At 59.4% G+C, this 17,311-nt stretch overlaps 1 protein-coding gene across 1 annotated transcript in view; it reads left to right on the top strand.

The window, feature by feature from the left end:
- Positions 1–17,311, top strand: part of LRP1 (LDL receptor related protein 1) — an 80,503-nt gene that overhangs the window by 57,747 nt on the left and 5,445 nt on the right. The window contains exons 43-76 of the mRNA XM_063115480.1: positions 1,449–1,653; positions 2,015–2,207; positions 3,011–3,136; positions 3,324–3,452; positions 3,701–3,820; positions 4,060–4,173; positions 4,483–4,632; positions 4,707–4,829; positions 5,115–5,231; positions 5,391–5,519; positions 5,757–5,879; positions 5,974–6,114; positions 6,197–6,387; positions 7,153–7,336; positions 7,487–7,572; positions 7,783–7,902; positions 8,368–8,555; positions 8,689–8,894; positions 9,423–9,611; positions 10,129–10,277; positions 10,715–10,808; positions 10,965–11,081; positions 11,290–11,409; positions 11,700–11,822; positions 11,984–12,109; positions 12,504–12,620; positions 13,292–13,398; positions 13,503–13,635; positions 14,519–14,638; positions 14,762–14,884; positions 15,237–15,377; positions 15,463–15,597; positions 15,676–15,795; positions 16,703–16,971. Coding sequence (XP_062971550.1) covers positions 1,449–1,653; positions 2,015–2,207; positions 3,011–3,136; positions 3,324–3,452; positions 3,701–3,820; positions 4,060–4,173; positions 4,483–4,632; positions 4,707–4,829; positions 5,115–5,231; positions 5,391–5,519; positions 5,757–5,879; positions 5,974–6,114; positions 6,197–6,387; positions 7,153–7,336; positions 7,487–7,572; positions 7,783–7,902; positions 8,368–8,555; positions 8,689–8,894; positions 9,423–9,611; positions 10,129–10,277; positions 10,715–10,808; positions 10,965–11,081; positions 11,290–11,409; positions 11,700–11,822; positions 11,984–12,109; positions 12,504–12,620; positions 13,292–13,398; positions 13,503–13,635; positions 14,519–14,638; positions 14,762–14,884; positions 15,237–15,377; positions 15,463–15,597; positions 15,676–15,795; positions 16,703–16,971 — 4,828 coding nt within the window. The remainder of the gene's footprint in view (positions 1–1,448; positions 1,654–2,014; positions 2,208–3,010; positions 3,137–3,323; positions 3,453–3,700; positions 3,821–4,059; positions 4,174–4,482; positions 4,633–4,706; positions 4,830–5,114; positions 5,232–5,390; positions 5,520–5,756; positions 5,880–5,973; positions 6,115–6,196; positions 6,388–7,152; positions 7,337–7,486; positions 7,573–7,782; positions 7,903–8,367; positions 8,556–8,688; positions 8,895–9,422; positions 9,612–10,128; positions 10,278–10,714; positions 10,809–10,964; positions 11,082–11,289; positions 11,410–11,699; positions 11,823–11,983; positions 12,110–12,503; positions 12,621–13,291; positions 13,399–13,502; positions 13,636–14,518; positions 14,639–14,761; positions 14,885–15,236; positions 15,378–15,462; positions 15,598–15,675; positions 15,796–16,702; positions 16,972–17,311) is intronic.

Raw genomic sequence — 17,311 nt, 5'->3', positions numbered from 1 at the left:
AAGATGACTGTAGCCACTGCCCCCAGGACACCCATTTTCTCTTGTGGTGGCTGGAGAAAGGTGCCACCTCCCTCCAAACTCCCATCCTGATTCCAAGAGCCATCAAGACCCCTGCCTTCTCTCCAGAATGAGGCCTTTGACATCACAGCCTTATCCTCACGAGCTCACTGAGGCTCAGGAGCAGCCAGCATCTCCCTAAGGGATGAGGAACCTAGCAGAAGGAGGTGACAGTTCGCCTGTGACGGAGTGATGAGGGGCAGTTAAAAAGAGTGAGATCTGGAGAGTTTTGAGGAGCTGAGTTCACCAGCCAGAGGGCGGAAGTGTGGCTGGAACAGCAGAGGGGTGGAGGCAGGAGGGGCAGGGAAGGTCCTGCCAGAGAACTGGAGAACAGCACTGGTGGTTGTGTTGCTCAGGGGATCTCAAACTCCAGTGTGCGTGAGGCTCACCTGGGGAGCCAGGAAAGTGCTGGTCACCTGCCCCACCCCAGGCCTGAGAAGGATTCTCTGGGATCAGGGCCCAGGACTCGCCGTTCTATGCAGGTGGTCTGAGGGCCACACAGTCACACCCAGTGTTATGTTTGATGGCCCCTGAGGTCCTCTACACCCGTCTCTTGAGCTTCGCCACCACCCTGAGAGGAGCACAGCATAACTGATGGCTGTTCCCATCCCCTCCGGTGCTGAGAGGAAGCCGAGGCTCAGCGGGGCCGAGGGGTTCGCTCAGGCCAGAGCTGCTGGGAGGCAGAGCTGGGGCTCAAACCGCAAACGTACAAAGGCTGAAGTGATGGAAGAGGTGATCTGGAGAACTCCTTGAGGGGAGGGCCCATGTATGCCCAAGACCTGGGACCCACTGGACACTCAACAAGGGCTTCTGGATGATGTGAGGAAGAGCCAGCTTCACTGCGGAGAGAAGAAAGCAGCAGGAATAAATAACATCATGGAAGACTCACAGTGTTCACCGTCTCTCACTGGGGTGGGCATTAACTCATGTAATCTCACAGCCACTCTGTGAGGCAGGTAGCATTATCATTCCCACTTCATACAGGGGAAAGTGAGGTACAGGGCAGGTAAGTAAGTTGCCTGAGGGCACCCAGCTGGTAGGAGGTAGAGCCAGGAGTGGAAGCCCAGAGCCTGGCTCAGGTGGCTGCACTGTCTCTCATCCCAGCAAATGCAACTGGTCACTTCACAGACACTGGTGCATGTGCACACACACATGCACACACACAGAGTAGATCAGACTTGGCCATGCAGTGCGTGAACTGTCTGCAGCAGCCAGGCCCTTCCTGGCCATCGGACTGTGCTGGCCTGGATGACGCTGAGGCTGCCTGTGGGCTGGGGTGCAGTTCACACCCTGGCTGACCCCTGGGTCCAGATGTCCACACATTGTGGCCTGTGCCCTCCCTGACAGACTCTCTGGCTCTGGCTCCTGATCCCTGTGCCTCTCTTCCCCAGCCTGATGTTCTGGACCAACTGGAACGAGCAGCACCCCAGCATCATGCGAGCAGCCCTTTCAGGAGCCAATGTCCTGACCCTCATCGAGAAGGACATCCGCACGCCCAATGGCCTGGCCATCGACCACCGAGCCGAGAAGCTCTACTTCTCTGATGCCACGCTAGACAAGATCGAGCGGTGCGAGTATGATGGCTCCCACCGATACGTGAGTCTGTAGGGCGGGCAGCACACAGGGAGGCTGGGGTCAGGGGATGGCTGCTTGGCCAAGCAAGAGACCACCTGAGCACAGAGCACCAGAGAGGGAGGCACAAGGCATGGTGGAAGCCTGGAGAGGGGATGAGGCAGCCTGTCCAGGCCTTGGCCTTGGGCAGCCCTCACCCTGTCTGGGCTTGACTTCCTCATCACCTAGACGAGGGAGATGGAAGATGTCTCAGTGGGTCCTTCCCATCTGTGCCTCTGTTGGAGCCTGGGCCAGGCCCCCTTGTCCCTGCAGCCAGCTTCATGGGGTGGAGTCAGGGCTGGGAGGCTTGAGCAGTACCCTCACAGGGATGGCTCTGTCTCCACAGGTGATCCTGAAGTCGGAGCCAGTCCACCCCTTTGGGTTGGCCGTGTATGGGGAGCACATCTTCTGGACTGACTGGGTGCGGCGGGCAGTGCAGCGGGCCAACAAGTATGTGGGCAGTGACATGAAGCTTCTTCGCGTGGACATCCCCCAGCAGCCCATGGGCATCATCGCTGTGGCCAATGACACCAACAGCTGTGAGTGGGCCCCACCATGCCTGCACTAACACAAACGTTTGCGTGCACACACACGCACTACAGTCCTGCTGTCCAGGGCTTTTGTTGCACAAACAGCTGTACACATCTTTGCCCCCAAGAAACTCCGAAACACCTAATACTCCTCTACTCCAGCTCCCTGGGACATCTGTGCACACACATGGAATTTGCACATACCTGGGCCCATCTCATCCAAAGCACTCTCTCACACACACACGCACACACACATTCATTCGTCTCACTCGCCTTCCCCCGCACAGGGCTCATGCACATCCTTGGACACTCCCACCACATGCCCTGGTCATTCTCCCCACTCAAAGCCACACATACACCCCAGAACCGGCTCACACACAGACATGCCAGGCTCTACCAAAACTGCCCTCAGTGTGCATGCACACACCATGTGCCCATGCTGAGCCTGTCTCATCCAGTGTCCCCCCTACCCCCCACAGATCTGCAGCTTTCCTAGGCCTCTCACACACTCCTCACACATGCCTGAGGTCCCATCACTACACACATGATCTCAAGGGTCCTTGGACTAGAATCTCCCCAAAACACACCTCAAAGCCGCAGCACCCACCTAAGAGCACACATGTCTTCAACCTCACATCCACCCCAGCCCTTCCGCAGTGGCCTTCCTGCATCTTCCTCCCTGGCCAGGAACTGCCATGCCTGCTGTGCCATGCAGGAGGCTCAGTGAAGCTGTGTGAGTGGGTGGAGGCACTTTGGGTGTGTGCACAGCAGAGAACACCCTGTAGCCTTGTGGTCGCTCTGTCCCTGCTCAGGTGAACTCTCCCCTTGCCGCATCAACAATGGGGGCTGCCAGGACCTGTGTCTGCTCACTCACCAAGGCCATGTCAACTGCTCCTGCCGAGGCGGCCGAATCCTCCAGGAGGACCTGACCTGCAGAGGTGAGAGAGGGAGGGGGGAGGGGCTAAAGGAGGGACTGTGGGGGACCTGAGGACGCACTAGGGACCATCCCCTTCCAGATTCTCCAGCCCAGCCCTCCGAAGCCTTTTGTCAAGGAGAAGCTGGCAATGACCTCAGTCCCTCAGGCCAGGGTCCTGGTTCATGGAGCTCCTCTGCCTCTCTCCCCAGCGGTCAACTCCTCCTGTCGAGCGCAAGATGAGTTTGAGTGTGCCAATGGTGAGTGCATCAACTTCAGCTTGACGTGCGATGGTGTCTCCCACTGCAAGGACAAGTCTGACGAGAAGCCGTCCTACTGCAGTAAGGAGCCAGCTCCAGCCCCTGCCTCCCCCAGGCCCAAGTCCCCAGCCCCCAGCCTCAGCCCCCAGCAGGGTGGAGCATGTGCATGACCCAGCTCCATTCCCTGAAGGAGCTTGGGGAGCTTGTGAAGGGCAGAACCACCTTCAGCTCATAGCGTGGGCTGGCCACAAGCACGAAGCCTCAGCCCCATTCGAGGCGGCCCTGCCCTGTGCGTGCTGCCAGCTCATGGCCTGCTCCCCCATCTGCAGACTCACGCCGCTGCAAGAAGACTTTCCGCCAATGCAGCAACGGGCGCTGTGTGTCCAACATGCTGTGGTGCAATGGAGTGGATGACTGCGGAGATGGCTCTGATGAGATTCCTTGCAACAGTGAGTGGGATGCTCCAGCACGCCATCCCTGGGGCCCTGGACCCACACCCTCATTTGAACCTGAGCCTCTGCCCCACTCTCACCCTGGTTGACCTTTTGTCCCAGGCCCCAAGCCATCTGGTTCAGGGCATTCTTATGGCCCATAAGTGGGTAATTTGGGCCAGGAGGTCTGTCCTGGGCCCTCTTGGCACTCACAGAGAGGACTCTGACCTGATAGCACTGGGTGGATGCTGTTCTAGAGACGGCCTGTGGTGTGGGCGAATTCCGCTGCCGGGATGGGACCTGTATTGGGAACTCCAGCCGCTGCAACCAGTTTGTGGATTGTGAGGATGCCTCAGACGAGATGAACTGCAGTGAGTGACGCCCCCTTGCCTGTACCTCGTGGGCTCCCACGCCAGTCTCTCTCCCTAACCCTTCTGCCCCCAGTTCCTTCCCTCTGGCCCCACATGGCAGCGCTCATCTCCCCACAGCCCTGACCCTGTCTGGCTCCTGCTCCTGGGCTCCCCTGGGATTTGGGGAAGGGGTAGTGAGTGGATGGTGTGGACAGCACCCTGCCTGAAGGTCACTGTTCAGCTTTCGGAAACATGCGAAGGGCCAGCAGCTGCCCTGGGAGGGTGTTTTGGAGGGAACCAGGTATGACCCCCTCACTCTGACCCCCCCAGGTGCCACCGACTGCAGCAGCTACTTCCGCCTGGGTGTGAAGGGTGTGCTCTTCCAGCCCTGTGAGCGCACCTCCCTCTGCTATGCGCCCAGCTGGGTGTGCGATGGTGCCAACGACTGTGGGGACTACAGTGATGAGCGCGACTGCCCAGGTGGCCAGTGGCAGGAGTGTGGTGGGAGGCAGGCCCGAGGCTGGCAGCGTCCTCACACCTCACTCGTCCCCCAGGTGTGAAGCGCCCCAGGTGTCCCCTGAATTACTTCGCCTGCCCCAGTGGGCGCTGCATCCCCATGAGCTGGACATGTGACAAGGAGGACGACTGTGAGCATGGCGAGGATGAGACGCACTGCAGTGAGTGACCGCAGCAACCCACTCACCCGAGCTGGAGCCCAGAGGACCTGCAGGGTGGGGGCTTCACCAGAGCACTAAGACCCTACTGGGCCCCCACTGCTTAGTCCCTCCCAGGCAATGCCCTCCTTGAATGAGGGCACCCAGGGCCTCCACCCCTTGCCCCAGGCCCTAGTTCCCAGAGAGGAGTGCTGCGGGTCTCTCTCCTGTCCTTCCCGTGGCATCTGCCTGCCCAGCTGAGTGACCCGCACCCCTCCACCATCTAACTACGGCTTCCAACTGCCCCAGACAAGTTCTGCTCAGAGGCCCAGTTTGAGTGTCAGAACCATCGCTGCATCTCCAAGCAGTGGCTGTGTGACGGCAGTGATGACTGTGGGGACAGCTCGGACGAGGCAGCTCACTGTGGTGAGGGTGGCCAGGATTGGGAGGGGGTGGTACCCCAGGGAGGGACAGACACCTCCACACAACCCTGCAGAGGGGACAGTACTGGGGCATGTCACCACAGCTGCCGGTCCTGCCCCACTTGCTCCTGAGTCTCTTGTGGTTCCCTGTTCCCCACGACAGAAGGCAAGACATGTGGCCCCTCCTCCTTCTCCTGCCCTGGCACCCATGTGTGCGTCCCCGAGCGCTGGCTCTGTGATGGTGACAAGGACTGTGCTGACGGCGCGGATGAGAGCATCGCAGCTGGCTGCTGTGAGTGGCAGGGGCCATGAGGAGTGGGCGGGCAGCAAATGGCAAGTCTCACTTTGCAGATGGGGTAACTGAGGTCAAGGAGAGAAAGTGTTTCGGCAGGGGTCACAGTTAGTTAGCGGCAGAGCCATAGCTACAACCAGGCGTCCAGACTTTGCATCCAGCACTCTGCCTGTTCCACCATTCGAACACAGGAGGGGTGGGGCGGGGCTGAGGGGCTGTGTCTGCCTCTGTCCACAGTGTACAACAGCACCTGCGATGACCGCGAGTTCATGTGCCAGAACCGCCAGTGCATCCCCAAGCACTTTGTGTGTGACCATGACCGTGACTGCACGGATGGCTCCGATGAGTCCCCCGAATGTGGTGAGCCCCGGGGCTGCAGTGGGAGGCGGTCCCTCCCCTCGGCCAGGTTGGGCTATGCCTGGACACCAGCCTCACCAGTCCCCTCCTCCCCCAGAATACCCGACCTGCGGCCCCAATGAGTTCCGCTGTGCCAATGGGCGCTGTCTGAGCTCCCGCCAGTGGGAGTGCGATGGTGAGAATGACTGCCACGACCAGAGTGACGAGGCACCCAAGAACCCGCACTGCACCAGCCCAGGTGGGCCCGATGCCTGCTCCCCTCCTGCTTTTTCCCCAGACTGCCTGCAGCCCCACTGACCTGCCACTCCATCCCTCCATAGAGCACAAGTGCAATGCCTCGTCGCAGTTTCTGTGTAGCAGCGGGCGCTGCGTAGCCGAGGCACTGCTTTGCAATGGCCAGGACGACTGTGGTGATGGCTCAGACGAACGCGGCTGCCATGTCAATGAATGTCTCAGCCACAAGCTCAGTGGCTGCACCCAGGACTGTGAGGACCTCAAGATTGGCTTCAAGGTGAGTCCACTCCCTCATTCATTTGTTCATTCATTTATTCAACAAGTGATTATTGAGCACCTACTCTGTGCCAGGCAGTGTCCTAGGCCCTGGGATACAGTAGCAAACAAGACAGAAACCTCTGCTGGGTTGGGCTGTGCATCTGCGTGGAAGGTAGAGCCCGCAGGGGGATGTCTCGCAGGCAATGGATATGCAGGGCTGCAGTTCAGAAGAGAGGACCAGACTGGAGAGAAATCTGGGTGCTTTCACTCTAGAGATGCTGTGTAAATCCATGAGCCTGGAACTGATCCCTGAGGGAATGAGCGTAGGAGGAAAAGAGAGGGGGTCCAAAGCCTGAGCCTCGTGTTGAGCAACCCTGAGGGGCAGGGAGGTGAGAGGAATTGGCAGAGGAGCTTGAGAAGGAGCAGCCACCGAGGCAAGAAAGAAGAAAAGAACAAAATCCTAAAAAGAAAAGGGTTTCTGGCAGGGGGGAGCCTGTGCCATTCTGTCAAATGGTGCTCACAGGGCATGTAGGAGGAGGCCTGGGCATTGGCCTCTGGATGCAGAAACATCCATTACCACATGGAATTGTGGGGACCATGGTTTCCGAGAGGGTGAGGGCTGGGCTGCCAGCTGGGTTGGTCAGTACCTATGGGCTGCCTGCCTCCCCCTGGCAAGGCAGGGTGGAGGGAATTAGAGTCCTGAGAGGCCTCTGGCTCCAGGTCTCCAGGGTGGGAGGTCCAGGTCCCTGCCACGTCCCCGGCCCAAGCCTCCCTGTGCCCACAGTGCCGCTGTCGCCCTGGTTTCCGGCTGAAGGATGATGGCCGGACATGTGCCGACGTGGATGAGTGCAGCACCACCTTCCCCTGCAGCCAGCGCTGCATCAACACCCATGGCAGCTACAAGTGTCTGTGTGTGGAGGGCTACGCTCCCCGCGGTGGCGACCCCCACAGCTGCAAAGCTGTGACTGGTGAGACGCATGCTGGAGGGCGTGAGACAGCCTGGGCAGCTGGCGGTTGTGGCGGGAGGGCTGGGACAGCAGAGCTTGAGACAGGCTGGGAGACTGGGGCTGTTAGAATGTACCCCAGCCAGGAGCTGAGCCAGGATCTTCTATCTCCAGATGAAGAGCCATTTTTGATCTTCGCCAACCGGTACTACCTTCGCAAGCTCAACTTGGATGGCTCCAACTACACACTGCTCAAGCAGGTACCAAAACCCAGGCCCACCTCACCCTCCTGTCTCCCCAGGCCCAGCACAGCCTCCCTGCTGCAGTTCTCTCCACATGGGCCCGTGATCGTCACCCCTGCTGCTTCTCCAGTCCTCCATCTCCTGATTCCACACACATCCCTCCCCAGACATAGATGTGACCCTTGCAGCCACTACTGACTTCCACCACTCTCCCACTCCACAACCCAGGGCCTGAACAATGCTGTCGCCTTGGACTTTGACTACCGAGAGCAGATGATTTACTGGACAGACGTGACAACCCAGGGCAGCATGATCCGAAGGATGCACCTCAATGGGAGCAACGTGCAGGTGAGGAGAGGGGCAACCCTCCTCTGCCAGCCCCCATACCCCTCCCCAGATGGCATTCGCCGCTTCGGAGTATCTCCCTTCTCCCCACCTACCCACCGAAATTTTTTTCTTCTCCTCTCCCCACTGAGTCACTGCATGATTCTGCCTGTTCTAGCTTCTCACTCTCCTCCAAGCCCAGAGAGTGGGGAGTAGGAAATTCCTCTTGCTCTTCTCCTCACTACTGTCCCAGGTCTCCCTGATTATCAGGAAGCTCCCCTTATGTCTGGCTTCCCTTAAACTATGCCCCCAGGCACTGGGGGGCTTGGGGTACAGTCTCGCTCATCTAGAGATCCCTTTTCTAGATCCTCTGCTGACACCTACTTAGTGTCAGACCCATTGTACCTGTGGGGGAAGCTGAGCCTCAGAGAAGCTGAGGGCCCTACCCCAGGTCACCCAGGGCTCTTCCTTCCCTGCCCCTGCCTGCAGGTGCTGCACCGGACAGGCCTCAGCAACCCTGATGGGCTGGCTGTGGACTGGGTGGGCGGCAACCTGTACTGGTGCGACAAAGGCCGGGACACCATCGAAGTGTCCAAGCTCAATGGGGCCTATCGGACGGTGCTGGTCAGCTCTGGCCTCCGTGAGCCCAGGGCTCTGGTAGTGGATGTGCAGAATGGGTATGTGGGCAAGGAGGGTTGGGGGACATTGAAAACAGGTTGCACCCTCAGGCATCCAAACCCAGCCACCCTGTAGGCTCCTGGTGGGACCAGTTGCTGGGTCTGCAGGGCTCACTGCCCATTCACCTGCTAGGTACCTGTACTGGACAGATTGGGGTGACCACTCACTGATTGGCCGGGTCGGCATGGATGGTTCCAGCCGCAGCGTGATCGTGGATACCAAGATCACATGGCCCAATGGCCTGACGCTGGACTACGTCACCGAGCGCATCTACTGGGCTGATGCCCGCGAGGACTACATTGAGTTTGCCAGCCTGGATGGCTCCAATCGCCATGTTGGTCAGTGTACCAGGGAGGCTGCCCAAGCACAGCAGACTGGGGGAGAGGGTCTGAAGTGACAGGGGAACAAAGTTTTGGGGTAAGAGTGGGCATAAAAGCCAGAGAGCATGGTCCGAAGGCACTACCTACCAGGGATGGGGGGGTTCAGAGACCCCAAGGTGCTCCCCCGGGCTGGCCAGCCACGAGGCCACCATCCAACTCCCTTGGGAAGGAGAAAGAGGGGGCCTTCCCATGTCTGGTCTGGATGGTGGCCCGAGGAGGTGGGAAGGGGAGTGCAGTACTGCCCCACTTCCTGACGGGAAATCGTATGCTACCGCAGAGCAGGAGCTTGCTGTCAGCCAGTCTGGGCGTGAATTCCAGCTCTGCCACTTGTTAGCTATGTGACTTTGGAAGCCACTGAGCCATCTGGAGCAGGGGCTGACTCCCACCTTGTAGGATTGTGCTGGGCTTTAAGGAGGTCAACTAGGCAAGGCACCCTGCCCGCACAGGGTGCTGAATATTGTTCTGCCTGTCCCCCGCCCCCTGCAGTGCTGAGCCAGGACATCCCGCACATCTTCGCACTGACCCTGTTTGAGGACTATGTCTACTGGACTGATTGGGAGACAAAGTCCATCAACCGAGCCCACAAGACCACAGGCGCCAACAAAACGCTCCTCATCAGCACGCTGCACCGGCCCATGGACCTGCATGTCTTCCACGCCCTACGCCAGCCGGATGGTAAGCGGGCAAGGGCTGGGCCAGCTCGGGGAGGTGTGGGGACCCAGCCGGGTCAGAATACCCATGGTCTCAGTGGGTTCCTGCTCATCCTTCCCTGGCACTGACTGAGTGCTCCTTGACAGACACTGGGAGATTCCGAGAGGCTATACACAGAGTATGGCCCAGGCTTGGAGTCCTGTAGCAGAAAGGCCCTGAGGCCAGTCAAGCTGGGGTCAAAAGAAGGGCAGGCCTGGGTGCAGCCCTCTGAGGTGGGGCTGGAAGGCAGGTGGCCATGGTGAGAGAGGACACAGAGGCAGGCAAGGCAGGCTGTGGGGCTTCGGCCTGCTTGATCCTGGGACCCTGAGAGAGTCCACCCTACCTCCACCCAAGAGAGAGTGGGCTGGGCAGCCTTTGGGGGACCAGAAGATGTGCTGTCAGTGAGGACCTCCCTCACTCTGCCGCAGGCCAGCAGCCTGGGGAGCAGTGGTCCATGAACTGGGCGCAGTCAGCCACCCCTTAACCACATTTTCTCTGGCAGTGCCTAATCACGCTTGCAAGGTCAGCAATGGTGGCTGCAGCAATCTATGCCTGCTCTCTCCCGGTGGGGGCCACAAGTGTGCCTGCCCCACCAACTTCTACCTGGGCAGCGATGGGCGCACCTGTGTGTCCAACTGCACGGCAAGCCAGGTGAGGCTCTCTCTCCAGACCCTGTTCACCAATGCCTGTTCCCCTGACTCCCACAGCAATACCCCCTCGGACCCCAGAACCTGCTCTAATGTCCTCACACATCTGGTTTTCCCACACTAACACCCCTACATTTCTTGCCTACCTCTTGTCTCCCCACAGCAATACTTTTACACCTGTCACCTCACACAAACACCTCCACACCCTAACCTTGACCCTCCCTCACTGACAGCTCCAGCCCTGACCTTCACACACACTCTCCCCCCACACAGAGGCCCTTCGCCTGGCCCTCCTGTGCTCACTATATCCCAACCTTCCAACCAGTTCAGCCTCCCCCCAAAATACCCTGACCTGCTTCTGCTTTGAAACATCCCACCCCTCAAAAGCAAAACTGAGTTTCCCAGACCCTTCCAATCCCTCTTGCCCCACCTGCTCTCCAGTTTGTGTGCAAGAACGACAAGTGCATCCCCTTCTGGTGGAAGTGTGACACCGAGGATGACTGTGGGGACCATTCGGACGAGCCTGCGGACTGTCGTGAGTGCTGGGAGGGAGGAGGTGGCAGGAAGGGGCAGCCTGAATCCAGAGGCCTTGAATGGCCGCCAGAGAGACCAAGGCTGCTGGCTGGCTCGGGGAGGGGCCTGGCCACGCCCACCCCTAGCTCCTCTGACACTGAGCCTCCCTCCGCGGCAGCCGAGTTCAAGTGCCGGCCAGGACAGTTCCAGTGCTCCACAGGCATCTGCACAAACCCTGCCTTCATCTGTGACGGGGACAACGACTGCCAGGACAACAGTGACGAGGCCAACTGTGGTAAATGGCTGCCCAGCCATCAGCTGCTCCTTCCCCCACTTTTTCCCTCCCCAGGATTTGGGGGTTTTAAGGGCAAGGAAGTTCCAGCCAAGGCCGCTTTCCGTCCAGGCTAGATTCCTGCTGCTGGAAGCCCTGGGCCTGCACTCTCCTCACCGAGGGAAGGGGCGCTCCCACCCTGCCCATTAGTTACCCTCCCCCCACCCCACAGACATCCACGTCTGCCTGCCCAGTCAGTTCAAGTGCGCCAACACCAACCGCTGTATTCCCGGCATCTTCCGCTGCAACGGGCAGGACAACTGCGGAGACGGGGAGGACGAGAGGGACTGCCGTGAGTGCCCGAGGCTGTGGGCGGGAGACGGGTGGGGGGGTGCGGCTGGAAACACTGTTCTCATTGCCCTCCGCACCCCTTCTCCTAGAGGCTCTCCAGTAACTCCATTCAATGGGCAGCGTGAATTATATTGGGTGTAACTTGCACCAGAACTGGAAATAAACTGTTTCTTCCTCCCAAGAAATTGCTGGCAAGATCAGGGCCAGGGCTTGGAAGAGGGAGAAGACAGGGATGTTGAACTGGGATGGGAGGTATAAGAAAGGGTCCTCATTCTCTCACCCACCCTGCAGCTGAGGTGACCTGCGCCCCCAACCAGTTCCAGTGCTCCATCACCAAGCGCTGCATCCCCCGCGTCTGGGTCTGTGACCGGGACAATGACTGTGTGGACGGCAGTGACGAGCCCGCCAACTGCAGTGCGTTGCCTGGAGCCCTGGAGCCCAGTTCCCTCGCAGCACCTGCTGCTCTAAACTCCCCCATATGGGACCCCCTCGTGGCTGCTCCCACCCACTCCCCCAGCTCATAGCACGGCCCTGGAAGAAACCTCACCCTTGCCCCCGTGCCTACCCCCTTGCAGCCCAGATGACCTGTGGAGTGGATGAGTTCCGCTGCAAGGACTCGGGCCGCTGTATCCCAGCACGCTGGAAGTGTGACGGAGAGGACGACTGTGGGGATGGCTCAGATGAGCCCAAGGAAGAGTGTGGTGAGCCCAGCCCCCACGCCAGGAAGAAGGCAATCTGCCCTGGGTGGGGGCCAGCACAGGGAGGCCTGATGGGAAGCTGACTTTCCCATGTCCACCTGTGCCCACCACCTCCTAATTCCCCTGTCCCTGCCCCCACCCACACCTCATCAGCATACCTCATTCCTCCTGTGAGGAATCTTCTCCGCCCCCCCCACTCATGTCTCCTGCCCCCAAACCTCCCAGTAGACCCCACATCTCAGAACACTGCCTGGACCCCCCGGCTGACTTTCCTCAGGCTAGGATGCCTACCCTCCCACTCCAGCCATCCTGATCACACCTGCCTGAGACCCTAACATATGCCCCCACTCCCTCCCTGACTGCCCCAATGTTTGGTCCCCATTCTTGCCTCCCCTAGACGAGCGCACCTGTGAGCCTTACCAGTTCCGCTGCAAGAACAACCGCTGCGTGCCAGGCCGCTGGCAGTGTGACTATGACAACGACTGTGGGGACAACTCCGACGAGGAGAGCTGCAGTATGTCCCCTGCCCCACCCCACCCAGCCCCCACCGCCCTTCCCCAAACCTCGGGCACCCTCTTCTTAGCACCCTGCCCCTCTGCCACCAGGCTTTGCTGGAGCAGGTGGCCACCTCCCAGGGCAGGGGTCAGGAGCCCCACCTCCTCACCCCACCCCACTTCATGTTGTGTATTTGAGTCTGTGCCATTTCACCTCATCTCATGTTTCTCTCCATTTTCACACTGTCCTCTTGGGGTTGCAGAGGTAGGTGTCTCTGATGTGCCCGTGCCCCCACCACACCCCTGCCTCTGCCCCAGAGCCCCCCCGTCCCTGTGCTGTGCCTCTGCCCATCATCCTTTATCGGCCTCTTCCCAAACCCTGGTGCTTGTCTTAGTGGTCTTGTCCCTCCCCTCTCCTCCCCACACAATCTGTCCTGAGGGCAGGGTCAGGGACCATGCCCTCTCTCATGTGTCTGTCTCCAGTAGGGTAAGTGTGAGCAACCTTTGTGCCTGGCTTGTCCCATGAGGGAGCCAGGAGGCTCTGCCCAGCATTGGTTGGGCATCTTGGTCATTATGCTGGTCAGCTGTGGCCTTCAGGGACATAGGGATGGGCCTTGGGCTTGGAGATACCCTGAGGGCTGAGTCCTTGTGCCCACCCTCCTGGGGCCTGTCTCTTCCCGTCCTTCCCCAGCTCCTCGGCCCTGTTCTGAGAGTGAATTCTCTTGTGCCAATGGCCGCTGCATCGCTGGGCGCTGGAAATGCGATGGGGACCATGACTGTGCGGATGGCTCAGACGAGGTGGGCAGGGAAACCAGAAAGAAGGAGAGATGTCCTCAGAAGAGTCAGGGCAGGGCCCCAGGGGTGCCTGGAGCTGACCAGGCTGCCTGCTTCCATGCCCACAGAAAGACTGCACACCCCGCTGTGACATGGATCAGTTCCAGTGCAAGAGTGGCCACTGCATCCCCCTGCGCTGGCGCTGTGATGCAGATGCCGACTGCATGGATGGGAGTGACGAGGAAGCTTGTGGCACTGGCGGTGAGCCCCTCCAGCTTGACTTCCCCTGGCCCTCCCACTGTCCCTCCATCCCATCATGTGGCCATCATTCACTCATTCTTTTTTTCCTGTATTCATTGTTCATGCAACATTTACTTATTGAGCATTTGCCATGTTCCAGGCACAGTCCTAGGTGTCCAGGATAGAGCTGGACAAGACACAGTAAACAAGATACATTTTTGTGCAGGTTGTGCCCTGCACAGTGGCACCTAGTCAAGAGGGCCAGTTGGGTTGAAATCCAGCAGAAGACTGTGGGTTTCTAGGCCCCACCCCACAACTTCTTATGAGGCAGTTGGCTACCCTGAGAACCAATCCTGCCTGCTTTCCTTTCCAGGGACAGTGAGATAGCACCCACCTAAGGTGGTCTCCTAATTTTCTACTTGTTGGGCAGAGGGGCAAAACTGCCTCCTCAGGTATTTAGGGGAGAAGAGGCCATTTTGGGGGAGTGTCCAGGAGGATTTGTAGGGTGTTCTCTCTCCAGTGGTTGTGGCAGGGCACCTGGGCCTAGTGCAGTAGTTCCATGGCAGGGGGCACAGGAGCAGCACAGGGCTGGGGTAGGAAACCAAGGTTCGAGTCCCTGTCCTCAGACTGCCAAGGCAGAGCCAGGATGTCTGTCCTCATAGTTGGGGTCCCTGCTCCAAGCCCCAACCCCTCTCACCCTGGGCTTCACATTGCCCCCTCTGGGCTGCTGAGCCCAGGCAGGTGGGCCAGGGTCCAGTCCAGCTGTGCCACTGCTTTCCTGATGACGCCTCTGGGCCTGGGACCCCAACCTGTGGAGGGAGAGGCCTGGACAAGATCCCGCCCCCAGCAGCCTGTGGCTCAGGCTCACAGCTCATTCCTCACTCTTTGCTTTCCCTGGCACCAGTGCGGACCTGCCCCTTGGACGAATTCCAGTGCAACAATACTTTGTGCAAGCCACTGGCCTGGAAGTGCGATGGCGAGGACGATTGCGGAGACAACTCAGACGAGAATCCCGAGGAGTGCGGTGAGGTTGGGGTGGAGCAGGCTCCTGGGCAGGGGAGGGGAGGGGCTCCTGGGCTCCTCAGCAACTGGGGGCCGCCCCCCACCCCCAAGTCTGATTCTGGCTGTTTCCTCCTGGCCACTGCAGCACGGTTCACATGTCCTCCCAACCGGCCCTTCCGTTGCAAGAACGACCGTGTCTGCCTGTGGATTGGGCGCCAGTGCGATGGCACCGACAACTGCGGGGATGGGACTGATGAAGAGGACTGTGGTGAGCAGGGGGCCAGTGAGGGGGAGCCTGGGGGGGCCTGCAGTGGGAATGCTGCACAGAGGGTGAGTGTGGGCCAAGTGGGATCTGCCTCTGGGGGATGGACTCACCCTGGAACGGGAGGATCCATGGCTGGGAGCCTGAGGGGCCTTCGCTGGGAGAGAGAAACCCCTGGGGAAAGTCATGGAAGCTTCCTGGTGCCCCAGGTCTTGAAGGTGGAGGCTGGGAATCTGAGCGCTTAACCAACTCCCCTTGCAAGCTTGACAAACAGCCAGGCTTGGGACCTCCAGGGATCCCTGTGGGAGGAGGAGGCAGGGCAGTGAACACCCAGGACCTGAATCCCCACCCTCCCCAGAGCCTTCTACGGCCCAGACACCCCACTGCAAAGACAAGAAGGAGTTTCTGTGCCGGAACCAGCGCTGCCTGTCTTCCTCACTGCGCTGCAACATGTTTGATGACTGCGGCGACGGCTCCGACGAGGAGGACTGCAGCATCGGTAGGACCCAGTACACAGCAGGGCCGGGAAGCCAGAGCCCAGGCCTGGGTGGCTCAAGGGGGAATCCATTCTCTGTCCCCCACAGACCCTAAGCTGACCAGCTGCGCCACTGATGCCAGCATCTGTGGGGATGAGGCACGCTGCGTTCGCACCGAGAAAGCCGCCTACTGTGCCTGCCGCTCAGGCTTCCACACCGTGCCAGGCCAGCCCGGATGCCAGGGTAGGAAAGTGGGACGAGAGGGAGCGGGCAGTAACCGCAGCTGCAAGATTCCCCATGACCTTCCTTTATAACCCCCAGACATCAATGAGTGCCTGCGCTTTGGCACTTGCTCCCAGCTCTGCAACAACACCAAGGGCGGCCACCTCTGCAGCTGTGCTCGAAACTTCATGAAGACACACAACACCTGCAAGGCTGAAGGTACCAGAGCCAGGAGAGGACAGACAGGGTGGGTGGGGCCAGGCGACACCAGGACATGAAATGGGGCCAGCCTGGAGTGGAATATTTTCCTCCATACACACTTACCCAGGCTGGAACCCCAGCCTCCTGAGCACAGTGCCGGCCCAAGCAAAGGGTGCAGGTCCTGGGGCTGGCTCACTGAAGAAGTTCGGGGCGGGGACAGCACTCCTACATGGCACACGTCCCTCCTTACCCCCCACTCCCAGAACAAGAGCACACTCAGATAGGCACCGGCACACTTCCACAGCCCCACTGCATGTTCCCCACAGGTTTTGACACACACCTGCGCCTTCCACGTGCCTGTGTACAAACCCATACACACACATGCCACACACGCCCAAGCGCACTCACATGCCCTGCACAGCCCACATGTGTGTGCACCCCGAGCACATATCAGGCAGTGTGTAACAGAAAGTTTGATGATGCCATCCAGAGGTCATGAGGAGGCAGACAGAAGTCCCTGGGGCTGGGGGAGCAGGTCACACTAGATCAACTCAGATGGGGAGAGGAAGGTCAGAGGGGGCAGAAGCTGGAGCCCTCAAGCCCATCACTGGGGGTTGAGCAAGAAGTCCCTGGGGCTGGGGGAGCAGATCACACTAGATCAACTCAGATGGGGAGAGGAAGGTCAGAGGGGGCAGAAGCTGGAGCCCTCAAGCCCATCACTGGGGGTTGAGCATCAGCTTTGGCTAGAGCAGGTGGTTGACTTAAGAGAGAAGATATTAGTGTGAAAGGGGCTGTTCTGGGTTGGGGTCCACATCTCAGGCGCCCTCCTCCCAGCATCAGGCCCTACATCACACAGCCCCATCCCCGGCCCCCTCCTGCCCTCACCTGTCACCCACACCCTACATCTGGCCTCCTGCCCCTCCAGGCTCTGAGTACCAGGTCCTGTACATCGCTGATGACAATGAGATCCGCAGCCTGTTCCCCGGGCACCCCCATTCAGCGTACGAGCAGGCCTTCCAGGGTGACGAGAGTGTCCGCATTGATGCCCTGGATGTCCACGTCAAGGCTGGCCGTGTCTACTGGACCAACTGGCACACGGGCACCATCTCCTTCCGAAGCCTGCCACCTGCAGCACCTCCTACCACTTCCAACCGTCACCGGCGACAGATTGACCGGGGTGTCACCCACCTCAATGTGAGCACCCAGCCTGACATGGATTGGGTAGAAGAGCTCCTTGGAGCAGACAGTTCAGAGCAGAATTTGAAAAGGACATTGGAAGGAGGCAGAGGGAGAGACTGTGGAGGGCAAGGGCAATCTTAGGGTTATGTTCTGAGGCACAGACGACAGGTAGACAGAGCAGTAAGAAAGATCATTGGTTGGCTCTGCCACATGGCAGACTAGGGCACGGGGCCCTGGACATCAGAGCCAGCTTCAGTTCCTGATCATCACTGCCGCCCGCTGTGTAAATCTTGGCCAACTTATTTAGCCTCTTTGGGCCTCACTTCGTTCGTCAGTTAAATAAAATAATAAGACC

This window comes from Cynocephalus volans, chromosome 12 (genome assembly GCF_027409185.1).
Source record: "Cynocephalus volans isolate mCynVol1 chromosome 12, mCynVol1.pri, whole genome shotgun sequence".
In the NCBI taxonomy this organism is placed as follows: Eukaryota; Metazoa; Chordata; class Mammalia; order Dermoptera; family Cynocephalidae; genus Cynocephalus; species Cynocephalus volans.
The sequence above is the reverse complement of the archived record's forward strand: the minus strand, read 5'-3'. Positions and strand labels throughout refer to the sequence as shown.